This window comes from Bos indicus, chromosome 18, assembly GCF_029378745.1.
Source record: "Bos indicus isolate NIAB-ARS_2022 breed Sahiwal x Tharparkar chromosome 18, NIAB-ARS_B.indTharparkar_mat_pri_1.0, whole genome shotgun sequence".
Lineage (NCBI taxonomy): Eukaryota > Metazoa > Chordata > Mammalia > Artiodactyla > Bovidae > Bos > Bos indicus.
In genome coordinates this window covers 63,140,435-63,167,885 of record NC_091777.1, presented here as the reverse complement: position 1 = coordinate 63,167,885, position 27,451 = coordinate 63,140,435, and the positions used below count along the sequence as shown (strand labels likewise).

The window sequence follows — 27,451 nt, the reverse complement described above, 5'->3', positions numbered from 1 at the left end:
AGCTCTGGGAGACAGTGATGGACAGGGAGGCCTGGCATGCTGCAGCCCATGGGGTCTCAAAGAGTCAGACACGACTGAGTGACTGAACAACAACAACCTCTTGCTCTGAGTTGGAACCTTCAGTCATCTCCTCAGTCCTGAGGGAAGCCCTCCTGAGCCACGGGCCTCTGAAGTTTCAACCCAACACCATGGTTCTCTCCCCCCAGCCATGACCCACTTTGCCCACAGAGGAGAAGTTCAGTTCAGTGTCTTCATGGTGTCAGCGATGTCTGTATGCCCCACTCCCAACCCAGGAGGAAGAGGATGTGAACTGCCTTCACTACAGGGCTGAGAACCGAAAGCAACTGCACAGCTTCCTGTAAGTGTGGGTCATTCAACGGAGCAGTGTGCCCTTCATCAGAGGAGCAGGGCTGAGGCCGGTGGGCCGCCTGAACACGGGATCATGTCCATGGTTCCTCCCTCACTGCTCTGTCTTGGTCAGTTGGGGAGAGAGGGTTAGGTACAAATAGATGGCTAAGGAGGGCAGGGCTGGTGGTTCTTTAAGGCGGGGCTGTTCTCACCAGGTGTTTCTTTCTAGGGTTGTGTTTGAGCCAGAGCACTTGGGCACAGAAGGGTGAGTATTCTGTGTGATACTCCTGAGGACCCAGCAGGGTTTAAGCCAGATATCAAGTCTCTTGGCCGCTGGAAAGAGGGGACTCAGACTTTACAGCGGGGGCTGTAAGAGGGGGAGAAACAGAAGGGTGGAGGGAGAAACGCTTGTGTGTATATTACCTGTTCTCTGTGTTCTAGGAACTCTCCCCCCGCCTCCTTTCACAGCTCTGCCTGGATCCACAGTTCCATGAAAGAGTCATGTGACCCTCCTGTGTCAAGGACCTAAACAAGCTGAGGGGTACAGGATATCAAGAGTGGGAAGTCCTGAGCCCATGGACAAAGACGAACAGATCATGTCCAGGAAGACCAACACTTTGAGTATTGCAGAGGTTACAACAGACAAGACAGGGCTATACCACTGCTCCTATCAGAGAGGAGGCCGCTGGTCCCAGTTCAGTGACCCCCTGCAGCTGGTGATGACCCGTGAGGGGGACACAGACGCAGTGGAGCCGGGACTGACCCCTCTGCCGAGGGAAGGACCAGGCTTTGGGGACAGGAAGCAGGAGGACCAAGCCTTGTCCTTGGGGAGGTCTCAGGGATGATGCCGAGAGACTTCCTCAAGGGTGAGCGGGGCGAGGAGGGGAGAGAGACCAGAGCCACGTCTGCTCCCAGGGGACAAAAAGGGACAGTGCCTATGTGACCCTTCCCTTCATCGTTGAACTTCCTTCTTTCTCAGGAGCTTATGACAAGCCCTCCCTCTCCAGTGTGGTTGGCACAGTGGTGGCTCCAGGGGAGAATGTGAAGTTGCAGTGTTTCTCCAAAATCAACCATGATGTATTCATCCTCACCAAAGAAGATGGAGATCCCGTCACCCAGAACCAAAGCTGCACCCCCCAGGATGGAGGACGCCAGACTGAGAGAGTCAGTTCCTAGGCAGGTTGATAGGGAGTCTAGGGGTCCCCAAGGAGAGAGGGGTCTGAAATTCTCAAGGAGGAAGAAAGGACAAACTTTTTTCTTTCTCCACATTCCTTAGGATTATATACCAATAATGTATCCTGCCTAACGACAGTCTTTGGATTCAACCTTCTGTTATTTTAAAATGTTAATTATGGGAGTATACCTGGTCTTTACAAGGATGTATCTTGCCTGAGGACAGTGTTATCTTAAAATGTAAATTATGGGAGTAGGTCGGAGGAGGTCTTTACAACCTCCAGACCTTCTTTGGATTATATAACCTCATTATTAACACTAGCAAGCGGGTACTCTTTCTGCCGCCTTCTGATGCCTATGTCAGAAGCTTTCTCTATCTCCTTTATACTTTAATAAAACTTTACTACACAAAAGCTCTGAGCGATCAAGCCTCGTCTCTGGCCCCGGATTGAATTCTTCTCCTCCGGGGGCCAAGAATCCCGGTGTATTCGCGTGAATCAACAACAACCTTTCATCTTGGGGGCTCGTCCGGGATCCTTCTGGAAAAGGTAAGGATGCTTGGAGCTTTAGTTCTTTGTTCTCTTAGCGAACACGTTTTCTGCTATGCTTTACTAACTCTACCGTGTGCTTGTGTGAATGAATGGCATGCACTGCGTGAAACAAGTAAAGAGCCCTGCTCTGCGGTTCCACGGTGATCTCATAGGGCTTATGGCAGAAACCTGTTGGGGCGTTATGCCGACCTGCCAATGCCAAGAGGCATCCAATGTCTCCTTCGGGAACCGACCAGAAATGGGCAAAGCGTGTGGACCGAACTCTCCTTTCTCGGTCAAACTTTTCGGTCTCTTTGACCATTTCATAACTCCTTGGGAATTAGAAGTACTAACCTAATCTATCGGATCATAGACTTTCAAGGGACTTGTGATCTATACTGTTATTGTGTACTGTGGCTTAGGTCCCAAACTTGGATTGGTAGTCAAGAAAGTGTCTAGCCTCACTAGGAATCTAAAGTTCGGAAGCTAGATGGAGCTCTAGCTCCCAGAACATCTCTGAGGTTAAAGGTTACTCAGATTGGGACTGCGATGGGTTTTTTTCTTTGGTAATGCCAGCTCTTAGTGGATCAGAAGAGGCTGTTATAGTGGTGTGGTGATGCTTGGAAAGAACATCTCAGTTTTATGTTCGCGTCGGTCTTATTGTGGTCAGGAAATACTCAGGGTCGTGCACAGGCACTCAGGTGATGAATGTTTCCTACAGCGGTCTTAGCTTGGGAGGCATTCCGGAAGGTTACTCTGATTCACCCCGGGTGACATCAGAGGCAAGCAAGGTTAAGGGTGAAGGGCTGGACGTCAAGTAGGGATGCTATCAAGTCTACCCCTGGTACATCCCCACCCCATCTCGGTGGTAGAACCGGGAGGGACGAGTACGGCCCCTGCGTTGGTAAGGGACAGACTAAGTCCGACCAGGAAGGAAAAGCTTTTGGTGTAACGTCTGTCTACACCCCCATCTAGAGCAGGGAGGGACGCCTCCGGTAGAAAAAATGGCGCTGGTCGCTTTTTTTCTCTCTTACAGATGGGAGCTAACAATGCCAGCCTCACTCCTTTGAACTCTATCCTGAAAAACTGGGATAGATTTGATCCCCAGGGCTTAAAGAAGACACACCTGGTCTTCCTATGTGATACTGCATGGCCACAGTATCCATTGGAGGACGGCAAATGGTGGCCAGTTGGAGGGTCTCTTAAGTATAATACTGTTCTACAATTAGACCGGTTCTGTAAGGAACAAGGGAAATGGGTAGAAGTAGCATATGTGTTGCCCTTTTTCTCTCTGTGAAATATGCCAAACTTATGTCCTAAGGGTATAGATTTGGGCGTGAAACCTTCAGCTCCCTCCTATCCTCTTACTTTGCCCCTGTACCTGGGACTCCAAACTGGGATTCAAACTGCCCACATGGAGGTCCAAACAACTCCTGTCTCAGTACGACCTCAGACTACTCTGGTTTCAGTAGAAACTCAGACCATCGAAGTAAGAGATGAGATGGAGGACAGGAGACAAAAAGAAGAGGAAAAACAGGTTTCTCCAATCTATCCCTGGGATCATATGCGCAGAGCAGCCAGAGAGACTGAGGAACAGCCACACAAGCTGTTGCCTCTTTATGAAACACCCACAGGGAGAAATAATCAGTCTGTGAGAGTTAATAAGCCTTTTTCTTGTCAAGAAATACAAAGAATCAAGGAGGATCTGGGAGACTATTTAGAGGACCCAGAAAAATATATCAGAGCTTTTAAGGGTGTTACTTTGCTTTATGGCCTCACTTGGAAGGATGTGATGTATATCTTGGGACAAACGCTGACTCCCGAGTCAAAGACTCGAGTTTTGGGAAAAGCGGTTGCTTATGGAGATGAATGGCTTGGTAATGAATCAGTAGGGAAGAGGGAGAACGAGATAGGGGCCCTCCCCACTGGGAATCAGGCGGTCCCAACTATAGAACCAGACTGGGACTACAACACAGCTAAAGGAAGATGGGATCAGAGTCATTTTGTTAGATGTATTCTTGAGGGACTTAGGCAGGCGCGTTCTAAGCCTTTAAACTACGGCAAATTGGCAGACATAGAACAGGAGGAGAAGGAAGCTCCTGGTAAATTCCTAGATAGACTGAGAGAAGGCCTTCGCAGATTCACTGAGATTGATCCCGAAAGTGAAGAGGGAAAAGTGATCTTAAAGGATAGATTTCTCACTCAGTCGGCTCCAGATAGCCGCCGTAAGCTATTAAAACAGGCGTATGGACCAAATCAGTCTTTAGATACTCTGTTACAACTGGCTCAGACAGTCTATTATAGTAGGGAATACGAGGAAAAGAAAGAAAGGCAAAAAAAGACAAAGGAAAAGGCGGAAGCCTTCGCCATGGCTATGAAAAACATTCTTAAACAGCCTGAGAAAAATGCCCAGAGGGGCCCAGGTTAAAAGGGATGGGCTTGCTACTGCTGTGGAAAGGAGGGGCACCTCAAGCGGGATTGCCCTCAGGCATCTAAGCCGCCCCCGGCTCCATGTCCGGTCTGCAAAGGACCACACTGGAAGAGAGACTGCCCCCAGAGGCGTAGGTCTCCGGGGTCGGACTCTCAAGACAATCAGGACTGAAGGTGCCCGGGGGTCCCCACACAAGCTCCCGTCCTAATTACACCTGAGGAACCCCGGGTATTAATAGTTGTGGGGGTCCAATCCGTCGATTTCCTTTTAGATACTGGGGCAACTTATTCTGTGCTTACTGAAGACCCTGGCCCACTTTCTTCCCAATCCGCTTCCGTAATGGGACTGTCTGGACGAGCCAAAAGGTATTATTTCAGTTATTCTTTATCTTGCAACTGGGATTCTGTGCTGTTTTCACACGAGTTTCTGATTGTGCCAGAATCTCCCTCACCCCTTTTGGGAAGGGATATACTGAGCAAGGTCCATGCCTCTGTTTTCATGAATATGGAGCCCTCCCTTTCTCTCCCTTTAGTTGAACAAAATGTAAATCCTAGAGTATGGGCTGATGGAAAATCTGTGGGTCGAGCACAAAATGCTATTCCTGTAGTTGTTAAGCTCAAAGACCCACACGTATTTCCACATAAGAAGCAGTATCCACTGAAACCTGAAGTTAAAGAAGGGTTAAAACCCATCATTGAAAATTTAAAGGAGCAGGGACTATTAATTCCCTGTAACAGTCCTTGCAACACTCCTGTTTTGGGTATAAAGAAATCAAATGGTAAATGGAGACTAGTTCAAGATTTACGAATAATAAATGAGGCTGTAGTTCCTTTACACCCCGTGGTGCCTAATCCTTATACTCTATTGTCTGAAATTCCTGAACGGGCCAAATATTTCTCAGTAATTGATTTAAAGGATGCCTTCTATTCAGTGCCTTTGGCGGAAGAAAGTCAATTCCTATTTGCCTTTGAAGACCCTACGCAGCCAGCTTCTCAGTTAACCTGGACAGTTTTGCCCCAGGGATTTCGTGACAGTCCTCACTTACTCGGACAAAGTTTGTCACGGGATCTACAAAATTTTAATAGCTCTGAAGCAGTGGTGTTACAATATGTAGATGATATTTTGCTCTGTGCTGAGACAGAGGAAGCTTGTTCGCGAGCCTCAGAAGATTTCTTAAACTTTCTGGCAGACTGTGGTTACAAGGCATCAAGAGAAAAGGCTCAGCTTTGTCAACAATCAGTTAGATATCTGGGCCTAATCATATCAGAAGGGACTAGGGCCATAGGCCCTGAGAGAATTAAACCTATACTAAATCACCCCCTACCTATGACTTTAAGACAATTGAGAGGATTTTGGGGAATCACAGGTTACTGTCGCATTTGGATTCCGGGTTATGGGGAAACTTGCCCGGCCTTTATATAAACTTATAGCTGAAACTCAGCAGGCCCAAACCGACAAACTGGTTTGGTCTCCAGAAACTCAAAAGGCTTTTAAGGTTCTTCAGACTGCTCTCCTGCAAGCTCCAGCTCTGAGCTTGCCCACAGGGTCAGAATTTAATTTGTTTGTCACTGAAAGAAAAGGTGTGGCATTGGGAGTTTTGACACAACCCCGAGGGCCTCACCAGCAACCTATTGCTTATCTAAGCAGAGAATTAGATGTAGTTTCATGTGGGTGGCCCCACTGCCTAAGAGTAATTGGGGCAGCGGCTTTATTAGCACCTGAAGTTTTAAAAATAATTAATGGACGAAACCTTACTGTACTGACTTCTCATGATGTGAGTGGAATCTTAAATTCTAAGGTTAATATTTGGATGACAGACAGTAGGCTTCTTAAGTATCAGTCATTGTTGTTAGAAGGACCAGTAACTAAACTTAAAGTTTGTGGAAATTTAAATCCTGCCACTTTCCTTCCTGAGAAGGAAAATGAAACACCTGATCACGATTGTTCTCAATTCCTAACTTTAAACTATGCAGCTCGGGAGGATCTAAAGGATATCCCATTAGACAATCCTGACATGGAAATATTTACAGATGGCAGTTCTTTTGTTCAGGATGGAAAGCGTAAAGCAAGTTATGCCGTGGTGACTGCTGAACAGGTTTTGGAAGCAAAATCTCTCCCCCAGGGAACCAGTGCTCAGTTAGCGGAGCTTGTGGCCCTGACCCGAGCTCTAGAGTTAAGCACAGGGCAGCGGATGGGCCTGATAACTTATGTGAGCTTACTTCTGCTGACTCCAAATATCCTGAGTCTGCCGTTGGATCCTCAAGACAATATATTCCTGTCCTGGGCTCACTCCTATGCTGCATTCCACAATCGGTCTAACTGCTGGGTCTGCGGAGCGCTCCCCTCTTCGTCAGTGGAAGGCTTCCCGTGGTGGACATCCCCACTTCAAGGAAAAGACTTTCTCCAAGTCTGTGAATACCTTCGACAACAATCACATGCGATGCCTCTTCTTCATCTGATGACATTTACCAACCTTAAAATGGACTGGTGCAACACTTTGCACTTTAACTATGGACATACTGTGACTTTTAATTTTGATTCTGGTTGTTTTGTTCTTGCTGTTTGCTCCCTGCATCTGTAATTGTATAACTGGATTTGTTTCTAGCCGCATGAAAGCTTTTAAGTTACAAATAGTTGCTCAAACTCCTGCTACTGCTGTAGCTTCCTCCAACTACTATTTGGGGCCCCTGGATCAGATATCCTCAATATGAGGATTAGGAGAATATGTTGCCTCACCAATTTAGGGACAACGCCCCTTGTCAGCTCGGAAGCAGTTATGGAACGAAAACGATGCCCCTTTTCCGTAGGCAACATAATTCTCCTAAAAGACAAGGGGGGAATGAGAGAGTCAGTTCCTAGGCAGGTTGATAGGGAGTCTAGGGGTCCCCAAGGAGAGAGGGGTCTGAAATTCTCAAGGAGGAAGAAAGGACAAACTTTTTTCTTTCTCCACATTCCTTAGGATTATATACCAATAATGTATCCTGCCTAACGACAGTCTTTGGATTCAACCTTCTGTTATTTTAAAATAGTAATTATGGGAGTATACCTGGTCTTTACAAGGACGTATCTTGCCTGAGGACAGTGTTATCTTAAAATGTAAATTATGGGAGTAGGTCGGAGGAGGTCTTTACAACCTCCAGACATTCTTTGGATTATATAACCTCATTATTAACACTAGCAAGCGGGTACTCTTTCTGCCGCCTTCTGATGCCTATGTCAGAAGCTTTCTCTATCTCCTTTATACTTTAATAAAACTTTACTACACAAAAGCTCTGAGCGATCAAGCCTCGTCTCTGGCCCCGGATTGAATTCTTCTCCTCCAGGGGCCAAGAATCCCGGTGTATTCGCGTGATTCAACAACAACCTTTCAAGACCATCTTCCTCTTGAATCCAGTCTCCTCCACACAGGTGGGGACCTACAGATGCTACGGTGCCTTCCGCAAAAACCCCTACGTGTGGTCTCAGCCCAGTGACCCACTGCAGCTTCAGGTCGAAGGTGAGGAAGAAGCCCAGTCCACCCACCTGCTCCCCGCCCTGGGGGCTGACTCTGCGGTTAAAGCACTGGCTGGGGAAGAGGACCACAAGAGGGAGGGTGTGTGAGCACCATCAGCTTAGACACGCATCTCTGAGGGATGGGCCGGGGACAGGCCATGTGGGTCCATGGGACTCTGGGAGGTGAGAGCCTAACTGGGTGGAAATAAGGAAGACCTCTCCCACTTCACCTCTGTTTTCGGGAACTACTGACTCTCCCAGCAGCACACAGCCCAGACGTTCAACTGGTGAGTGAGTTTAGGTGGAAAACTGAAAAGAGATTCTGTGTTCCCTTCTCTCTGACCTCGAGTGTTAACCACATGGATGCAGATGTATATGTTATATATTATATGGATATATGTGTGTGTTAGTTACTCAGTCGTGTCCAACTCTGTGACCCCACAAACTGTAGCCCACCAGGCTCCTCTGTCCATGGGATTTCCCAGGCAAGAACACTCGAGTGGGTTGCCATTCCCTTCTCCAGAGGATCTTCCTGACCCAGGGATTGAACCCTGGTCTCTCGCATAGCAGGCAGATTCTTTACTGTTTGAGCTACAGGGAACTCCATGCATATATATGTATTTTATATGTATGTAACTATTATTAAATATCATATATGCTTTGCAGAAAAATATTTATATACACTATATTAATACATGTGTTATATGTATTTTCATTTTTGTTAGAATAAAAATGTGTCACATAATGACTGATTGGGAAAAACAGAGTCACACAGTGTAACAGAACAAGACTGACAGAAGGGGCTAGTGGTTTAGAAGAGGGCTCAACAAGCAAGTCCCTCATGGGTGTGTTTTTAACAAACACTGGGATGAAATCAGGGGGTGATCCTTGTAGAGAGTGCAGGACACACAGAGGAACCAGCCCTGGGCCAAGACCCAGACGTAGAGACCCACTCAGGAGCCCATGGGTAACAGAGGCCAGCATGTCTGCTGCTGGGGAATGGTCAAATCACAGGAGATACGGAGCGAGGAGCAGGCCAGGCTCTGGGCAGGGACTGGCAGCCTCCAACACCCCAGTCCTGTCTTTCTTGACTCCAGAAGTCCAGTATCAGCACAGTGCCCATAATGACAGGAGGAAAGAAAGCTGTTTAATGCTTACCCCGAGGGAGTGGGCTGGGCAGGCTTCCCACCAGGTCCAGAGGTCTGCAGAAATGAGCTTGAGTTTTAGGGTCCTTTAGAGGCATCGACAGCTTCCCTGGTAGCTAGTGGTAAAGAATTTACCTGCCAAGTAGGAGATCCAGGTTCAATCCCCAGGTCAGGAAGATGCCCTGGAGAAGGGCATGGCAACTCACTCAATACCCTTGCCTGGGATATCCCATGGATGGAGGAGCCTGGTGGGCCACAGTCCATGGGGTCACAAGGACACAGCTGAGTGACTAATCAACAACCACCAACGGGAATCAGCCCTTCTACCTCCTCTCTCTCAGCGCCTACGGCTTGGCATCCTTCCGTGGAGACTCAAGTCCGCCTGAGCCTGGCTGCCCTGCTTCTCCTGGTCATGGTCATCCTGTTGGCTGAAGCCTGGTGCAGCCGGGGGGGGTCCCTCAGTGAAGTCAGATGAGCCCCCACCCCAGTGGACTGACAAGCACCGATGACCCTCCGCTGGCATCAAAGCACTGTGCTCACTTGTGGGGGCGGCGGTTCCAGGGCCCTGTCTGGGTCACCCATCCAATGCAGCAGTTTACTCGTTTCCTGTCGAACCTGAAACAACATACCAGAGGCACCGTGGACTAGAGCAGCCCATTGTGAATTCTCTTTCAGTTCTAGAGAGCAGAAGTCTAAACCCTGTCCCCAAGCCTGCACTACTTGCTACTTTCCCGTTGGTGTTCTTGCCTTTTCGAGCTTCTAGACTCTGCCTGTGCTCCCTGTCTTGGACTCCATCCTCCAGACCCAGGAGGGGAGCGCCTCTTCTCCTCTCTGACCTCTGCTTCCTTCCTCCCTTCTTGCCTCACACACCCCCACCCTCCTGCTTCCCTTTTAGCGAACACTTTTGGGGACGTCCCGGTGGTCCAGTGGTTAAGAATCTGCCCTGCGATGCAGGGGATGTGTGTTTGATACCCAGTCAGGGAACTAAGATCCCTCAGGCTGCAAAGCAGCTAAGCCTATGAGCAGCAACCAAATGAATAAATAAATAAAAATAAAATTATATTTAAAAAAGACCCGTGACTACCTGGGGCACCCCCCCCCCATGACAACCTGCCATAAGCTCCCACCCAAGACCCTTAATTTCACCACATCTGCTGCTGCTGCTGCTAAGTCACTTCAGTCGTGTTCGACTCTGCGTGACCCCATAGACGGCAGCCCACCAGACTTTCCCGTCCCTGGGATTCTCCAGGCAAGAACACTGGAGTGCGTTGCCATTTCCTTCTCCAATGCATGAAAGTGAAAAGTAAAAGGGAAGTCGCTCAGTCGTGTCTGACTCTTCGCGACCCCATGGACTGCAGCCCACCAGGCTCCTCCGTCCATGGGATTTTCCAGGCAAGAGTACTGGAGTGGGGCAGTGTCCCTTTTGACATGGAGGTTAGGGTTAGCAAACTCTGGGAGACAGTGACGGACAGGGAGGCCTGGCATGCTGCAGCCCGTGGGGTCTCAAAGAGTCAGACACGACTGAGTGACTGAACAACAACAACCTCTTGTTCTGAGTTGGAACCTTCCGTCATCTCCTCAGTCCTGAGGGAAGCCCTCCTGAGCCACAGGCCTCTGAAGTTTCAACCCAACACCACGGTTCTCTCCACCCAGCCATGACCCAGTATGACCACAGACGAGAAGTTCAGTACAGTGTCTTCATGGTGTCAGCGACGTCTGTATGCCCCACTCCCAACCCAGGAGGAAGAGGATGTGAACTGCCTTCACTACAGGGCTGAGAACTGAAAGCAACTGCACAGCTTCCTGTAAGTGTGGGTCACTCGACAGAGCAGTGTGCCCTTCATCAGAGGAGCAGGGCTGAGGCCAGTGGGCAGCCTGAACGTGGGATCATGTCCATGGTTCCTCCCTCGCTGCTCTGTCTTGGTCAGTTGGGGAGAGAGGGTTGGGTACAAATAGATGGCTAAGGAGGGCAGGGCTGGTGGTTCTTTAAGGCTGAGCTGTCCTTACCGGGTGTTTCTTTCTAGGGTTGTGTCTGAGCCAGAGCACTTGGGCACAGAAGGGTGAGTGTTCTGTGTGATACTCCTGAGGACCAAGCAGGGTTTAAGCCAGATATCAAGTCTCTTGGCCGCTGGAAAGAGGGGACTCAGACTTTAGAGCAGGGGCTGTAAGAGGGGGAGAAATAGAAGGGTGGAGGGAGAAACGCTTGTGTGTCTATTACCTGTTCCCTGTGTTCTAGGAAATCTCCCCCCGCCTCTTATGACAGCTCTGCCTGGATCCACAGTTCCATGGAAGAGTCATGTGACCCTCCTGTGTCAAGGACCTAAACGAGCTGAGAGGTACAGGATATCAAGAGTGGGAAGTCCTGAGCCCATGGACAAAGAGGAACAGATCACGTCCAGGAAGACCAACGCTTTGAGTATCGCAGAGATGACATTTGACAAGACAGGGCTGTACCACTGCTCCTATCAGAGAGGAGGCCACTGGTCCCAGTTCAGTGACCCCCTGCAGCTGGTGATGACCGGTGAGGGGGACACAGAGGCAGCGGAGCCGGGACTGACCCCTCTGCCGAGGGAAGGACCAGGCTTTGGGGACAGGAAGCAGGAGGACCAAGCCTTGTCCTTGGGGAGGTCTCAGGGATGATGCCGAGAGACTTCCTCAAGGGTGAGCGGGGCGAGGAGGGGAGAGAGACCAGAGCCACATCTGCTCCCAGGGGACAAAAGGGACAGTGCCTACGTGACCCTTCCCTTCATCGCTGAACTTCCTTCTTTCTTAGGAGCTTATGACAAGCCCTCCCTGTCCAGCATGGCTGGCACAGTGGTGGCTCCAGGGGAGAATGTGAAGTTGCAGTGTTTCTCCAATATCAACCATGATGTATTTATCCTCACCAAAGAAGATGGAGATCACATCACCCAGAACCAAAGCTCCATCCCCCAGGACAGAGGACGCCAGACCATCTTCCTCATGAATCCAGTCTCTTCCACACATGCAGGGACCTACAGATGTTACGGTGCCTTCCGAGACAACCCCTATGTGTGGTCTCAGCCCAGTGACCCACTGCAGCTTCAGGTTGAAGGTGAGGAAGAAACCCAGACCACCCACCTGCTCCCCGCCCTGGGGGCTGACTCTGTGCGGTTAAAGCACTGGCTGGGGAAGAGGACTGCAAGGGGGGCGGGGGGTGGGGGGGGAGGTGTGAGCACCATCAGCTTAGACACGCATCTCTGAGGGAAGGGCTGGGGACGGGTCGTGTGGGTCCCTGGGACTCTGGGAGGTGAGAGCCTGACTGAGCGGAAATAAGAAAGACCTCTCCCACTTCACCTCTGTTTTCAGGAACTACTGACTCTCCCAGCAGCCCACAGCCCAGATGTTCAACTGGTGAGTAACTGAGTTTAGGTGGAAAACTGAAAAGAGATTCTATATTCCCTTCTCTCTAACCTGGAGTGGAACGGGGCTTACTACAGACAGGGCCAGCTTTTTAAGAAGGTTTCTGATGTCTTGGGGAATGGAGAACACAGATATAGCAGGTGGGGCTGCTCTTCCTAAGGGAAAGAAGATTAGACAGTCTACAGATTGCAGATAAAACCAATAGGATCCATAGATACCATTTATCAGTGATCCATATTTGACAGTATTCTAAAATTCATTTATCAGTGATCCGTAATTGACAATATTCTGGACTTCCCTGGTGGCTCAGACAGTAAAGCGTCTGCCTACAATGCGGGAGACCTGGTTTCATTCCCTGGGTGGAGAAGATTCCCTGGAGAAGGAAATAGCAACCCACTCCAGTATTCTCGCCTCAAAAATCCCATGGACGGATAAGCCTGGTAGGCTACAGTCCATGGGGTCACTAAGAGTTGGACATGACTTCACTTTCACTTTCATTTTCCACGGAGCTCTCTCCCAGAAGGGTTAGTCTCTCAATATCAGCTCAGAATAATCCAGATGATCAGATAACCTTGTTCTCTGGTGACTTCATCCCTAGACTGCACTGAGTACACACAGATTATGAGAGCTGTTCCTACAACAAATTCCCTGTCAATGTCTTTCCCCTCCTCTGAGCCTCATTTCCTTCTGTACAGGATTAAGGTCTGTTGGGTTAAGGCAGTGGTTGTGACCACTGTCACTTCTTTCTTACGTCTTGAGAAGAATTTAGTATGAACTTAGATGAAGGCAATGGCACCCCACTCCAGTACTCTTGCCTGGAGAATCCCATGGACGGAGGAGCCTGGTGGGCTGCAGTCCATGGGGTCGCAAAGAGTTGGACACGACTGAGCGACTTCACTTTCCCTTTTCTCTTTCATGCATTGGAGAAGGAAATGGCAACCCACTCCAGTGTTCTTGCCTGGAGAATCCCAGGGATGGGGGAGTCTGGTGGGCTGCTGTCTATGGGGTTGCACAGAGTCAGACACGACTAAAGCGACTTAGCAGCAGCAGCAGTATGAACTTGCTTCCTGTCCCAAGACATGTCTCAGAGTCTGTACTGTGTGTGTGTGCGTGCATGAGTGTGTGTGTATTGGGGGGGGCCATTCATAGACAGATGCCTATAAGGAGCTTCCAAAACTGGAGGGGTCCTCAAGAGGAGGGTTTGCTCTTGGACTCCTTGCTCTTGAGTTGACCATGCCCTCCTAGAGGTTAGACAAGGGCAAAAGAAAGCGAGGAGAAAAAAGGGTCCAAGAGAAAAGGTGCCCCCATTCTCAGGACTTTCTCAGAGAGTAATAATAGTCTGCTTTGAAATGGGCATCCCCTATTTCAAAGTCAGACGGGGCACAAGGCCGAGGGCCCGAGGGCCGTGGGGAGAGAGAGAGAGAGGATCCGAGGGGATGGGGTTTCACTCACCCTTGTAACCGATGGATGAAAAGCAGGCCGGTATGTGGATGTCAGTCCAGCAAGGCAAGTGGAGGGTCCCATCCCAGAGCTCGTCTCAGTTTCTTGGCAAAAGAGGGGACCACCGGAGGTGGGCTTGGGAGAAGAGCCCACCCAGCTGCAGCGGATCTTCCCTCCTGGGTTTCAGCACCAGAATTAAGGCGAGTGCAGAGAAAAAGAGAGTGAACCAGGCAGTCAGGCAAGAAAAGGAAATTTATTAGAGGGAAAAGAGGGGTGACTGGCTCTTAAGGAGAACCAGCCTCCTCCCTTTCCTACGGAGTCCTTTTTATACCCCACCAATGAAAAATTCTCTGAAGGGATGGTCATGTAGCCAGAGGTCTGGAATCTGGTGGTCTCACAGCTTTGAGAAGATGGGCACCAGTGAGATAATAGGGTGCCATATGGGCAATTTGGTCAGTCTCACAGATTGCTGTGAAACTTTATTCTTTGTTTTCGAGGTCGACATAATGAGCTGCCTTATCAATGAGACCCCATTTGGGCCCTATCACCTATGAGATGGATAGAAACTTGATTGGAAAACTGGGGGCGGGGTGGGGGGATGGGGGTGTGAAACGTGTGCTCTATCCACCTCACAGCCTATTTGTTTTTAAAAACATATATTTTTTTTCTGTATTGGAATCTAGCCAACACAGAAAGAATTCTTTTTGTTGTCCATGGTTGCTTTTGTGTAATGAAATGCATACTTTTCCTACACATTTCCATATGATGGCTCAAGTCAGTTCTTGGAATGAGCCCTCCCCTGAGCTTGGCTAACACCATATTCTTGATTCACCACCGCTGGCTCTTTTCTGAGCTGTGCTTCCTCCGCGCCAGCAGTCAGTAAATATTTCCTGTAATAGGCCAGTTACTCAGTGGCCGGATAGCTGGTCTCTTTCTCAACTGCTCAACTCTGACCCTGTGCACAAAAGCAGCCACTGACAATATGCAGAAGCAAGTGAGCCGAGGTCGAGCTCTGATGAAACGATAGATACAGGCACTGAAGCTTGAATTTCAGTTCGTTTGCACTTGTCGCAAATTTCATTCTTTCTTTTTATTATTATTATTATTATTATTGGATTACAGTTTTTAAATGTAAGTCTATTCTGAGCTCGAGGGCCACAGGAAAACACAGGTGGGCGGGGGGTTGATCTGTGTGTCATCATGTGCTGGTCTCTATAAGGATACAAATTTCCATTTCTGAGTGGCTTCTCTTTTAAATCTTTATTGGATTTGTTACAATGTTGCTTCTGTTTTATGTTTTTTGGGGGGGTTGGCCATGAGGCATGTGGGATCCTAGCTCCTCGATCAGGGATGGGACAAGCACCCCCTGCATTGAAGGGGAAGTCTTCAGCACTGGATCTCCAAAGACATCCCTCCAAGTGCTCTGTTATCTATGACTTCATGCAGCAAGCAAACGAGGTGGTCAAAGCTCATTCCTTTTCTAAGAAACGGGGTCAGCAATTCTGAGCTTGGGGATTGTGCTGGGGTCTGAGGAAATACTCAGAAACCATGCTGTGTGTGAAGGCTCTTTACACAGGGTGCCTGCTCCAGCACTATGTCCTCTTTGCAGCCCCGTCTGGCAACCTAGCCTCCCAAGACAAACGCCTAGGCATCTGGATCGGTGTCCCGGTGGCCGTGGGTCTCCTGCTCCTAGTCTTCCTTGTCTTCTTCATCCTCTACTGTCTTCGCAAAGCCAAAAACAGTAGGTTCTTGACAGCAGGAGGGGGAGCCTGTGCAGAGATCCCTGGGACGCAAATCCCACTGGGGAAATGGGGCAGGGCACTTGCTGGGGGAGGAGGAGGGGCTGAGGGGTCGAGAAGCAATAAGGGGTGGGCTGTTTTGCTTGTTCACACTGTGACTGTGGTAACTGCCTTCCAGACGACAGGGCTGGAGGGAATCGACAGCCACCCTCCCGAAAACATGACCCTCTCTTTGTTATGTTCACGAGATTGTTGTTGTTGTTGTTGCTGTGTCGTTTTTCATTATCAAAGATGAAAAATGAGAAAATTCAATCGGGGAAGATGAGATGTAAACACTCTCTTAAGCTGCTGGTGGAAGGATACACGAATTCACAAACATAGTCACCATGGCATTATTTACAATACTACAAAACAATGTCATAAAACAGTATATAACCCATATACCAAAATGGTGTCATAAAACAGAAGATATAAACTATACACAATGCTACAACTAACGTAGCCATTTAAAAAATTGTTTAGGAAACACCTCTAGTGACAAAGAGAAATATTGAGGCTATAATGTTGTGTTTAAAATTACAGATATAGAGAACAAACTAGCAGTGACCAATGGGGAGGGGAGGGGCAATTAAGGGGTAGGGGATTAAGAGGTGCAAACTAGTAGGTATAAAATAATCTACAAGGATGGGACTTCTCTGGTGGTCCAGTGGCTAAGACTCCACATTCCCAATGCAGGGGGTACAGGTTTGATCCCTGGTCAAGGAACTAGATCCCACATGCCACAACTAGGGGGAAAAAAAAAAGATTTCAAGTGCCCCAACAACAAAATGGGGAATAAAGCAATATTTTATAATAACTATAAACGGAGTTTAACCTTTTAAAACTGTATATCATTATACTGTATACCTGTAACTTATATTGTACATTCAACAGTACTTCAGTTTTTTAAGAAATGACCCTCTCTTTGTCTGTTCGAGCTGCTCTAACAGAACACCATAGACCAGGTGCTTCAAACATCCAGCATTCATTTCTGACAATTCTGGAGGCTGGGAGGTCTGAGATGTAGGTGCTGGGATTCAGTTCCTGGTGAGGGTTCTCTTGCAGATGGTCACCTCTCCTGGCAGAGAGAGTGAGCAAGAGCTCTGGCTGACCATGAGAATCCCACCCTCAGGACCCCATCAAAACCTCAGTTCCTCCCAGGGGCACCATCTCCAAACACCATCACGTGCAGGTCCCCACTGCAGCAGATGAATCTGGGGGAAGGGGGAGTGGGGACACAGATACACGGTCCATAACAACCTCCCCTTTCCCTCTAGATGCTGAGAGGAAAGAGGGACACCCAGAGGCAGCTGGCTGGGTGAATGGACAGGTGAGGGCTTCCTCCCCTAGACTGTCCCTTGGATGCCTCCTGTCACAACCCCATCTCATATTCTCCCTTCCTTCCTCAGGCCTCTGAAGCTGCAGACCCACAGGACGTCACCTATTCCCAGGTGACCTGCCATGTCCCCCACCAGGGGACAGCTGGGACCCCTTCCTGGGTGCCCAGACAGACCCAGAGCAGCGAGTATGTGACGCTGGCCTTCAAATAAGCCAGGCACCAGGGCCAGCACTTCATCTGGGCAGCAGAACTCACAGCTACCTCTGGTAGCTCCCTCCTCTAGAACTGAGGCTCCAAACCTAACAGTCAGCCTGGTTGAGGGAGCCCACATTCCTCAGAAGGTCCTGATGCGCCCCCACACACACACCCGGAAATCTAGAGACCTCAGCAACATCAGCCAGTCAGTCCCAGAATCTCTAGTTGCCCAGGAGTTCCTGAGACCCTCTGAAGTCACCAGAAGAGTGACAGGGTAATGTTTTGTAAGTCTTCATTATTCATTAATTAAATGTTGTTGTTCAGTCTCTGTCATGTCCGACTCTTTGCAACCCCATGGACCGCAGCACGCCAGACTCCCCGTCCTTCACTGTCTCCCGGAGTTTGCTCAGATTCATGTCCATTGAGTCGGTGATGCCATCCAACCATCTCATCCTCTAACGTCCCCTTCTCCTCCTGCCCTCAGTCGTTCCCAGCATCACAGTCTTTTCCATTGAGTCGGCTCCTCCCATCAGGTGGCCAAAGTATTGGAACTTCAGCTTCAGCATCAGTCCTGCCAGTGAATATTCAGGGTTGGTTTTCTTTTGCCATGACAAGGCTGTGATCCATGAAGGGGATTAATTAATAAGTAAGTGTACTTAAATCCTCTTGGGTACCAGGTTTTATGTTACAGCCTTCTGAAAACAAAAGCTGAGAATGTTCATAACCTACTATAAGAAATACTAAAGGAAGTTCTTTAAGTGAAGAAAAAAATATACCAGATGAAAATTTGAATCTATATAAAGGAATGAGAAAGGACTGAACATTGGCTTTTACGGAATCTATCAGGAGTCTTGAGTGAGTGACAGGAAATTCTGATAGTTTTTTGACGTTTTCTCTAAAAGTCTCCACTTAGAGGCTAATGGGTGCCAATTAACTGAAGGTCCATGAAAATAAATTTGAAATCGGGTTTCCAGTTCAGATAAGTCCTAAGAGATAAATACTCTCACTCACATTGTTTCTGTATGATTGGTGCTTTATTTTGCAAATTGACTATATGTAGGGGCACAGGAAAGATCCTAAAACCATCCCTCTTGTTGAAGAGTTTGTTGTCTAGCAGGGGTCAATAAACTAGAACCCACAGGTCAAACCTGGCAAGTCACCAGTTTTGTTCCATACATGTTACATTTTTACACTTTTCAATACTTTTTTTTTGCTTTTTTCCCTGGTGGCTCAGAAGGTAAAGAATCCACCTGCAATGCTGGAGACCTGAGTTTGATCCCTGGGCTGGAAAGATCCCCTGGAGGAGGGCATGGCAACCCACTCCAGTATCCAGTATTCTTGCCTGGAGAATCCCATGGACAGAGGAGCCTGACAGGCTACAGTCATGGGGTCGCAAAGAGTTGGACATGACCGAGCAGCTAAAATACACATGACACAAAATTTACCTTTTTAACCATTTTTAGGGACCTACTGGATGTCAGTGGTTAAGATTCCACACTTCCACGACAGGGGTCATGAGTTCAGTCCCTTGTTGGGGAACTAAGATCCTGCATGTTGCAGGGCATGGCTAAATAAAAAAGAAAAAAAAAGTTTTTAGGTATAAAGTTAAATGACATTAAATACATTCACATTGTTTTACAACAGTCAGCACCACTGCATTTTGTATGGTTGAAAAAATCAAAAGAATACTTTAATTGCTTTGGTGAGGTATAACTGATTTAGAAAGAACTGCACATATTTAGTGGGTACTATTTGATGAGTTTGGATAAATGCAAATGACATGATATCATCACCACAATCAAGGCACTGAAGTGAAGTTAAAGTTGCTCAGTTGTGTCCGATTCTTTGAGACCCCGTGGACTAGTCCATGGAATTCTCCAGGCCAGAATACTGGAGTGGGCAGCCTTTCCCTTCTCTAGAGGATCTTCCCAACCCAGGTCTCCCACATTGCAGGCAGATTCTTTACCAGCTGAGCCACAGGGGAAGCCCAACTAGCCATAACCATATCCGTGAAGCCCAAAGGACCCCAAATAGGATGAAAAAAGTAATATTTTATGACATGTAAAAACTATTTGAAATTCAGACTTCAACCTCCACAAATAAAGGTTTATTGGAACACAGGCAAGCACGTTGATTTACTTATTACCTGTGGCTATTCCCCCGCTGTAATTCCTGTAGCATCAAGGAATTGCAGCAGAGACCAGATGGCTCTCAAAACCTAACATATTTACTCTTTGGCCCTCGAAGAAAACATCTTTCAGCTGCTGGTTTACTGCAAATGTTCCAAAACTTCAGTTTCAATAAGAATTATTGGGATGGGAAGAGGGCATGGAGGAGGAGGATTAAAGGTTGGTTCTATGGCTTCTTCAGCCAACCAAGGACAGTACTCAGGAAATGGTTATCATTTATAAAAATTCCCACTTATTTCTAATACAGACAATTAAGACACACCCAGTTAAAGAGATGTGACTCTGGTACTGTGATTTCAAATTTGGTTACATATTCAAATCAATTAAAGAATTATTTTAAATCCTGGGAACCAGATTCCCCATTCTCCCACCCCCTGGAAAAATCTCTTGGAATGGGACCCCAGTAGTAAAATTCCTTAAGTCTCCCAGGTTATTCCCATAAGCAGCCAAGGCTCCAAACCTGTGATGTAATGCAGCAGTTAGCAGACTGTTGATATGTAAAGGAATGGCATGACTGTGTTCCAGTAAATCTTTATTTACAGAAACAGGAGAATGACACGTGCATTGAGTCAGGTTATCTGGAAGTGATTTTTAAAACTGGGGTCATGGGAATTAGGATGAACAGAAATCAGTCACAGGGACCATAACAGAGGGCCTGTGGGCATAAAATGCAGAGAGAAGATATAATCCCAGTATTCAGTCATCATCACGTGGTGGTTGTTATTCTTGTTTAGTCACTAAGTCATGTTCGACTCTTTTGTGACCCCATGGACTGTAGCCTACCTGGCTCCTCTGTCCATGGGATTTCCCAGGCAAGAATACTGGAGTGGGTTGCCATTTCCTTCTGCTGAGAATCTCCCCGACCCACAATTAGAAGCATATGTATGCACACACAAATATGTACACAAACACAAAAATTACATAAAGGGATGGAACCTGAGTCACCTGCATTGGCAGGCAGATTCTTTACCACTGAGCCGCCAAAGGAACCCCCATCATTATGTACACCTTATATATTATATACACAACTTCTATTTTTAAAGTGAAAATTTAAAAACCCACCATCCCTTTGATAAAAAGTTATTGTAACTTTTGATTAAAAGTTATTGCAACATTGCCCCACATGTTCAGTTCAGTTCAGTCGCTCAGTCATGTCCGACTCTTTGCAACCCCATGAATCCCAGCACGCCAGGCCTCCCTGTCCATCACCAACTCCCGGAGTTCACTCAGACTCATGTCCATCGAGTCAGTGATGCCATCCAGCCATCCTCTGTCGTCCCCTTCTCCTCCTGCCCCCAATCCCTCCCAGCATCAGAGCGTTTTCCAATGAGTCAACTCTTCGCATGAGGTGGCCAAAGTATTGGAGTTTCAGCTTTAGCATCATTCCCTCCAAAGAAATCCCAGGGCTGATCTCCTTCAGAATGGACTGGTTGGATCTCCTTGCAGTCCAAGGGACTCTCAAGAGTCTTCTCCAACACCACAGTTCAAAAGCATCCATTCTTCAATGCTCAGCTTTCTTCACAGTCCAACTCTCACATCCATACATGACCACTGGAAAAACCATAGCCTTGACTAGACCTTTGTTGGCATAGTAATGTCTCTGCTTTTCAATATGCTATCTAGGTTGGTCATAACTTTTCTTCCAAGGAGTAAGCGTCTTTTAATTTCATGGCTGCAGTCACCATCTGCAGTGATTTTGGAGCCCCAAAAAATAAAGTCTGACACTGTTTCCCCATCTATTTTCCATGAAGTGATGGGACCAGATGCCATGATCTTTGTTTTCTGAATGTTGAGTTTTAAGCCAACTTTTTCACTCTCCTCTTTTACCTTCATCAAGAGGCTTTTTAGTTCCTTTTCACTTTCTGCCATAAGGGTGGTGTCATCTGCATATCGGAGGTTATTGATATTTCTCCTGGCATTCTTGATTGCAGCTTGTGCTCCTTCCAGCCCAGCGTTTCTCATGATGTTAGGAACCACAAAACTTTGCTTGGGTTGAGCACCAAGTGGATAGAAATGTGAAAAGAGAAAAGAATTAGCTGAAACCAGATTCAAACAAATCCTGAAAATTACATTCAGTCTGGATTTTACAGAAAGGGGGATTGGGAATCAAGGTGCGGTTTGAATAGAGAAGTGACAAGATCAGAACTGCATGTGAGAAAGAGTTTCCTGGAAGTCACCATGGAGACTGGACAGGAGGGGAGGAACTGAAAGAAGCGAAGCTCTTTAAAGATGGAGGGAATCCATGTCAGAGGTCAGATCTGAGCCCACACAGAAAGGAAGAAGTAGATTTCAGAGCTTCCCAGAAGGTGGCAAACAGAAGCTGCACCACCTGACTGGTTCCTGTGGTTGAGTCAGAGGAAGAAGTTGGGGGAAGCGTCAATTTCTGGAGAGCAGTTTGCAATGTGTCTCAGAACTGAAGATGTGGGTCACTTTTGACTCACAAATCCATTTTAGAAACTTGACTTCAGGAGGTCATTACACCACATGGAACTGTTTTCCCAGGAAATTCTCAGTTCAGTGTCCTTTAAATGAGCAATTACCCTCCAATTAAAAATAAATTTAAAAAAAGAAAACAGGGGCGAGGAAAACCGTACATGTTAACCTGAACAAATAGGCTGCCAGTTATTTCAATGGCAAAAATGTGTTTACTCAGAATTAGAGAATTGCAGTTTAGGGTCTATGACCACGGGGACCCATGTTCCCAAAGGGCAGGAGAAGACCACTTTTATAGAGGGGACTAGGGACCTGGGGGAGATCAGCCCTGGGATTTCTTTGGAGTGAATGATGCTGAGGCTGAAGCTCCAGTACTTTGGCCACCTCATGCGAAGAGTTGACTCATTGGAAAAGACTCTGATGCTTGGAGGGATTGGGGGCAGGAGGAGAAGGGGACGACAGAGGATGAGATGGCTGGATGGCATCGCTGACTCGATGGACGTGAGTCTGAGTGAACTCCGGGAGTTGGTGATGGACAGGGAGGCCTGGCGTGCTGCGATTCATGGGGTCGCAAAGAGTCGGACACGACTGAGCGACTGAACTGAACTGAACTGAGGAAGCTGGAACCCACTCCATTGTTCTTGCCTGGAGAATCCCAGGGACGGTGAAGCCTGGTGGGCTGCCGTCCATGGGGTTGCACAGAGTCGGACACAACTGAAGCGACTTGGCAGCAGCAGCAGGAAGCTGGAGGTCTGTAGTAAACAGTCCGTGGCTTTTCATTGGTTGAGTTGCTACGGAGAAGAGGGGGTCTTCCTTCTTCCTATCATGCTGAGCTATCAGCTCAGGGTGTGGGAGCGCCCCCTTCTGGTCTCTCCCAACTCCAGTTAATTGAGGTTTCTGTTTTTTACACGCACTCACAAACACGCAGTTAGAAGCATATGTATGCACACACGAACATGTACCCAAACACAAAAATTACATAAAGGTAGATCTTGGGACGGAGAAGGAAATGGCACCCCACTCCAGTACTTTTGCCTGGAAAATCCCATGGATGGAGGAGCCTGGTAGGCTGCAGTCCATGGGGTCGCTGAGGGTCGGACTCGACTGAGCGACTTCACTTTCACTTATCACTTTCATGCATTGGAGAAGGAAACAGCAACCCACTCCAGTGTTCTTGCCTGGAGAATCCCAGGGACTGGGGAGCCTGGTGGGCTTCTGTCTATGGGGTCGCACAGAGTCGGACACGGCTGAAGTGACTTAGCAGCAGATCTCGGGAATAAGATCTTGGGAATAATAAAGATAATTATGTACATGACCAAATGGAAAACTCTTCAGTTACTTAAATCATGCATAGATTTATGTATTTATATAATATCTGTTATACACATTATATATACTAACATAGAAAGAATTATATATGCATATATTTGAATATTCATGTTTATATATTTATTTTGTATATAGTATATTATACATGTAACATATTATGATAATCTATTGTTTAGAATGTATTTTTATATGTGCATGTGCATAATTTAAATGATTGAGTAGTTTTCCATTTGTCATTCACATGATTCTACATATAACTCATGTTCATACATTTTATTTAGATATCTATAGATGTCTGAGGGCATTCCCAGGTGATGCTAGTGGTAAAAGAATCCTCCTGTCAATGCAGGAGACACAAAAGACACAGGTTCGATCCCTGGGTCTGGAAGATTTCCTGGAAGAGGAAATGGAAACCCACTCCAGGATACTTTCCTGGAGAATTCCATGGACAGAAGAGCCTGGTGGGCTACAGTCCATGGGTCTCAAAGAGTCGGACACTACTGAAGCTGCTGAGTGCACACATCTATGGATACAGATATGAATAGAGACATAGGTGGAAATGTTAGGGATATAGTTTTAAGGAGAAACAGCAGGATACAGAATCAGGAGGATATAACCTTTCTATAAAAATAAATCTGCTTTAAAGTATTCATTGCCTCATTTTTCCATGTCTATAAAATCTTACATAAAAAAATATATTTTTGCAAAACGGCTAGTTCACAGTATCTAAAAGAGCTAAAATATTTAGCCATTAAAAGGTTTATTATGTATCACATTATTAACTAATATGGCTTACCTGACCTGTGTGGAAGGGCCTCTGACTACAGTGTTTCAGGGTCTGCATAAAGTACAATTTCTCCTTTTCTGGGTTTAAGGTAAAGGGAAAGCCCACGTCACAAAACTGAGGCTCAGAGGACATCCAAACCTTTGAATCCCTTGAACCTCCTTTCTTTTAAAGCCAGAGGTCCCTGACTTCCCTGTTGATCCAGTGGTTAGGAATCCACCTGCCAATGCAGGGGACATGGGTTCAATCCCTGGTCAGGGAAGATCCCACATGCCACAGAGTGACTAAGCCCGTGTGCCACAACTGCTGAGCCCACATTCTAGAGCCCATGAGCTGCAACAAGAGAAGCCATTGCAAGGAAAAGCCCACACACTGCAACAAAGAGTAGTCCCTGCTCACCCCAACTAGAGAAAGCCCAGACACAGCAATGAAGATCCCAGCACATCCAAAAATAATAATTAAAAAAATGTTTAAAGCCAGAGGTCCCCTTCCTGTCCTCTAGTCCAGACCTAACCCATACGGTGGCCAGTAGACACATGTGGCTATTGAAAGCAAGGACTGTGGCTAATGTAAGCTTAAATGTCCTCCCAGTATGAAATACCGGATTTGAAGCCTCAGTACCAAATGTTGAAGGGAAAATATCTCAGTTGTTTTTATATTGACTACAAGTTGAAATAATACTCTGGATATATTGGAGTCGATATATTATAAAAAGCAATTTTATTTAGTTCTTTTTACTTGTTTGTCATGGCTATTAGAAAATTTTTGTTTGTTTTTTTTTTAACCATTTATCATTTATTTATTATTAAATACAATATTGAAAAGTAGAAAATTTTACATTACAAGCATGGTCAATATTACATGTTTAAAATATTACTTTAGTATGTTAAGCTATTTTATTGTATTCAATTTATTGTATAGTATATTGTTTTCACCGTAAGATTTCAATTTTGAGCAGATAGGCGGAGGTGGGGAGAGAGAGATGGACATATAGATATATTGGTTCTAAAAGATGAAGGCTTCAAAACACAAAATTTTGAAGTCTTAATATAAATCTATAGAAATTAATATTGTAAATATTAATATTTTATGAAATAGTGTAAAACTGATGAACCTGTTTCTTGATGCACTTCTTGTGTTATTTACATTGAACGTGAAATGTGGATGGATTTTAATGTATCTGGTTCGATGGGATAGGCAGCTGATCAACAGCTGAAGGTTCTAAGCAGTGGTTCTCAAGCTTGACTGCAATTACAGTCATCTAGGGGGCCTTGGGAGAAGGCAATGGCACCCCACTCCAGTACTCTTGCCTGGAAAATCCCATGGATGGAGGAGCCTGGTGCTGCAGTCCCTAGGGTCGCTGCGAGTTGGACATGACGGAGCGGCTTCACTTTCACTTTTCACTTTCATCATTGGAGAAGGAAATGGCAACCCACTCCAGTGTTCTTGCCTGGAGAATCCCAGGGACTGGGGAGCCTGGTGGGCTGCCATCTGTGGGGTTGCACAGAGTCGGACACGACTGAAGTGACTTAGCAGCAGCAGGGGGCCTTGTCTCCTGAGAAACCTGCATGCAGGTCAAGAAGCAACAGTCAGAACCCTGTATGAAACAACTGGCTGTTCAAGATCGGGAAGGGAATACGACAGGGCTGTCTGTGTCACCCTGTGGTTTAACCCGTGCACTGAGCACATCATGAGAAGTGCCGGGCTGGATGAGTTACAAGCTGGAATCAAGATGGGCCAGAGAAACATCAACAACCTCAGATATGCGGATGATACCACTCTAATGGCAGAAAGCAAAGAGGAACTAAAGAGCCTCTTGATAAGGGTGAAGGAGGACAGTGAAAGCTCTGGCTTAAGGCTAAATATTAAAAAAACTAAGATCATGGCATCCGACCCTGTCACTGCATGGCAAATAGAAGGGGAAAAGGTGGGAGTAGTGACAGATTTCCTCTTCCTGGGCTCCAAAATCACTGTGGACAGTGACTGCAGCCATGAAATTAGAAAACAATTGCTTCTTGGCAGGAAATTGATGACAAACCTAGGCAGTTGTTGAAAAGCAGAGACCTTGCCAACAAGGTCCCCATAGTAAAGGCTATGATATTCCCAGTAGTCATGTACAGTTGTGAAAGCTGGACCATAAAGAAGACAGAACGCCAAAGAATTGATGACCTCAAACTCTGGTGCTGGAGGAGACTCCTGAAAGTCCCTTGGACAACAAGGAGATCAAAGCAGTCAATCTTAGGGAAGATTGGCCTGAACATTCACTGTAAGGACTGATGCTGAATCTGAAGCTACAGTATTTTGGTCATCTGATGTGAATAGATGACTCTTTGGAAAAGTCCCTGATGCTGGGAAAGATTGAGGGCAGAAGGAGAAGAAAGCATCAGAGGATGAGATGGTTGGATGGCATCACCGACTCAATAGACATGAGTTTGAGCAAGCTCTGGGAGATGGTAAGTGACAGGGAGGCTTGGCATGCTGCAGTCCATGGGGTCACAAAGAGTCGGACACAACTGAATGGCTCAACAACAACAGGATGCCTTTAAAGAACCTCAGTGTCTGGGCATCTCTGATCTAACCTAGAAATCAGAATCTCTGGGCATTAATACTTTGAAATGATACCCCAGGGAAGTGAGTTTTAAGGCAGTCAAGGTTGGGAACCACTGGTCTGGGAGAACTTGATGCTCAAATTGAGGAAATGGTCTCCACCTGTCAGTCATTGTGTGGCTGCAGGAAGCTCCTGGCAATGGGATTGGCTCCCAGTAGCCAATCACAGAGCTTGGGCAGAAAGAGGAAGTCTTTTATAGGAGGTTTCCTGTGGCTTCAGCACTCTGGAGCAGGGGTTAAGCATAGGAGAGGTGAGTAACAATCCTGCTTCTTGACTTCATGCCTCTCTATCTTCATTCAACTGCTAAGTCTCCACAGTAAAAATTCCTCCTCCTTTTCTTTGAATATTTGGATGTCAAACTGTTGAAGGACTTGAAGTTTCAAGTCAAACTCCTGCTTGTGCAAAAATGGAGGACTCCTGAAGGGGAGCCCCTTCCCAGGGCTCCTTTCATAACTTTAAACAGGTTCTTTTCTCTTGCTGAAGCTCAGCCTCCTCAAGTCACAGGAACATAATGTAAATTGGATTAACTTTCAATGCACCTCAGGAGCACAGCAGAGGTGCCTGTTCTTGGCCCAAACCTTAAACCTAACCCTTTCCTTAGTGGGAAGGCTGTATGGGAATCCCAAGCAGTTGGAGGTAGAAGAAACCCAGCTCAAATGAGGGCCCGTAACCCAGGTGTTTATGTTCTTACAAATTCTTCTTTTCCCTCTTTCCATATCCAGTCAAAAACTATTGACTTCTCTCAAAAGATATAACCTGAATTCAATTAGTTCTCTACAACTAGGTGTGAGTGCTAAGTCGACTCAGTCATGTCTGACTCTTTGCGACCCTATGGACTGTAGCCAGGCTCCTCTGT

General features: G+C 46.9%; 1 protein-coding gene and 1 long non-coding RNA gene across 5 annotated transcripts in view; both read left to right on the top strand.

Moving 5' to 3' along the window:
• Positions 1-17,578, top strand: part of LOC139176997 (leukocyte immunoglobulin-like receptor subfamily A member 6) — a 36,332-nt gene extending 18,754 nt beyond the window's left edge. Inside the window, exons 9-17 of the mRNA XM_070770261.1 lie at positions 10,773-10,837; positions 10,919-11,042; positions 11,144-11,179; positions 11,356-11,640; positions 11,893-12,192; positions 12,447-12,491; positions 15,550-15,681; positions 16,996-17,048; positions 17,128-17,578. Coding sequence (XP_070626362.1) covers positions 10,773-10,837; positions 10,919-11,042; positions 11,144-11,179; positions 11,356-11,640; positions 11,893-12,192; positions 12,447-12,491; positions 15,550-15,681; positions 16,996-17,048; positions 17,128-17,268 — 1,181 coding nt within the window. The 3' untranslated portion in view covers positions 17,269-17,578. The remainder of the gene's footprint in view (positions 1-10,772; positions 10,838-10,918; positions 11,043-11,143; positions 11,180-11,355; positions 11,641-11,892; positions 12,193-12,446; positions 12,492-15,549; positions 15,682-16,995; positions 17,049-17,127) is intronic.
• Positions 340-9,591, top strand: LOC139177216 (uncharacterized). 4 transcript variants are annotated; one of them, XR_011561717.1, is made up of 5 exons: positions 340-476; positions 578-613; positions 790-1,074; positions 1,328-7,978; positions 9,461-9,591. It is a non-coding gene; the product is annotated as an uncharacterized lncRNA (long non-coding RNA). The 4 variants fall into 4 exon arrangements; XR_011561716.1 differs by having other exon boundaries at positions 790-1,214; XR_011561714.1 differs by having other exon boundaries at positions 790-2,069; positions 4,754-7,978.
• Positions 17,579-27,451: the final 9,873 nt, after the last annotated feature.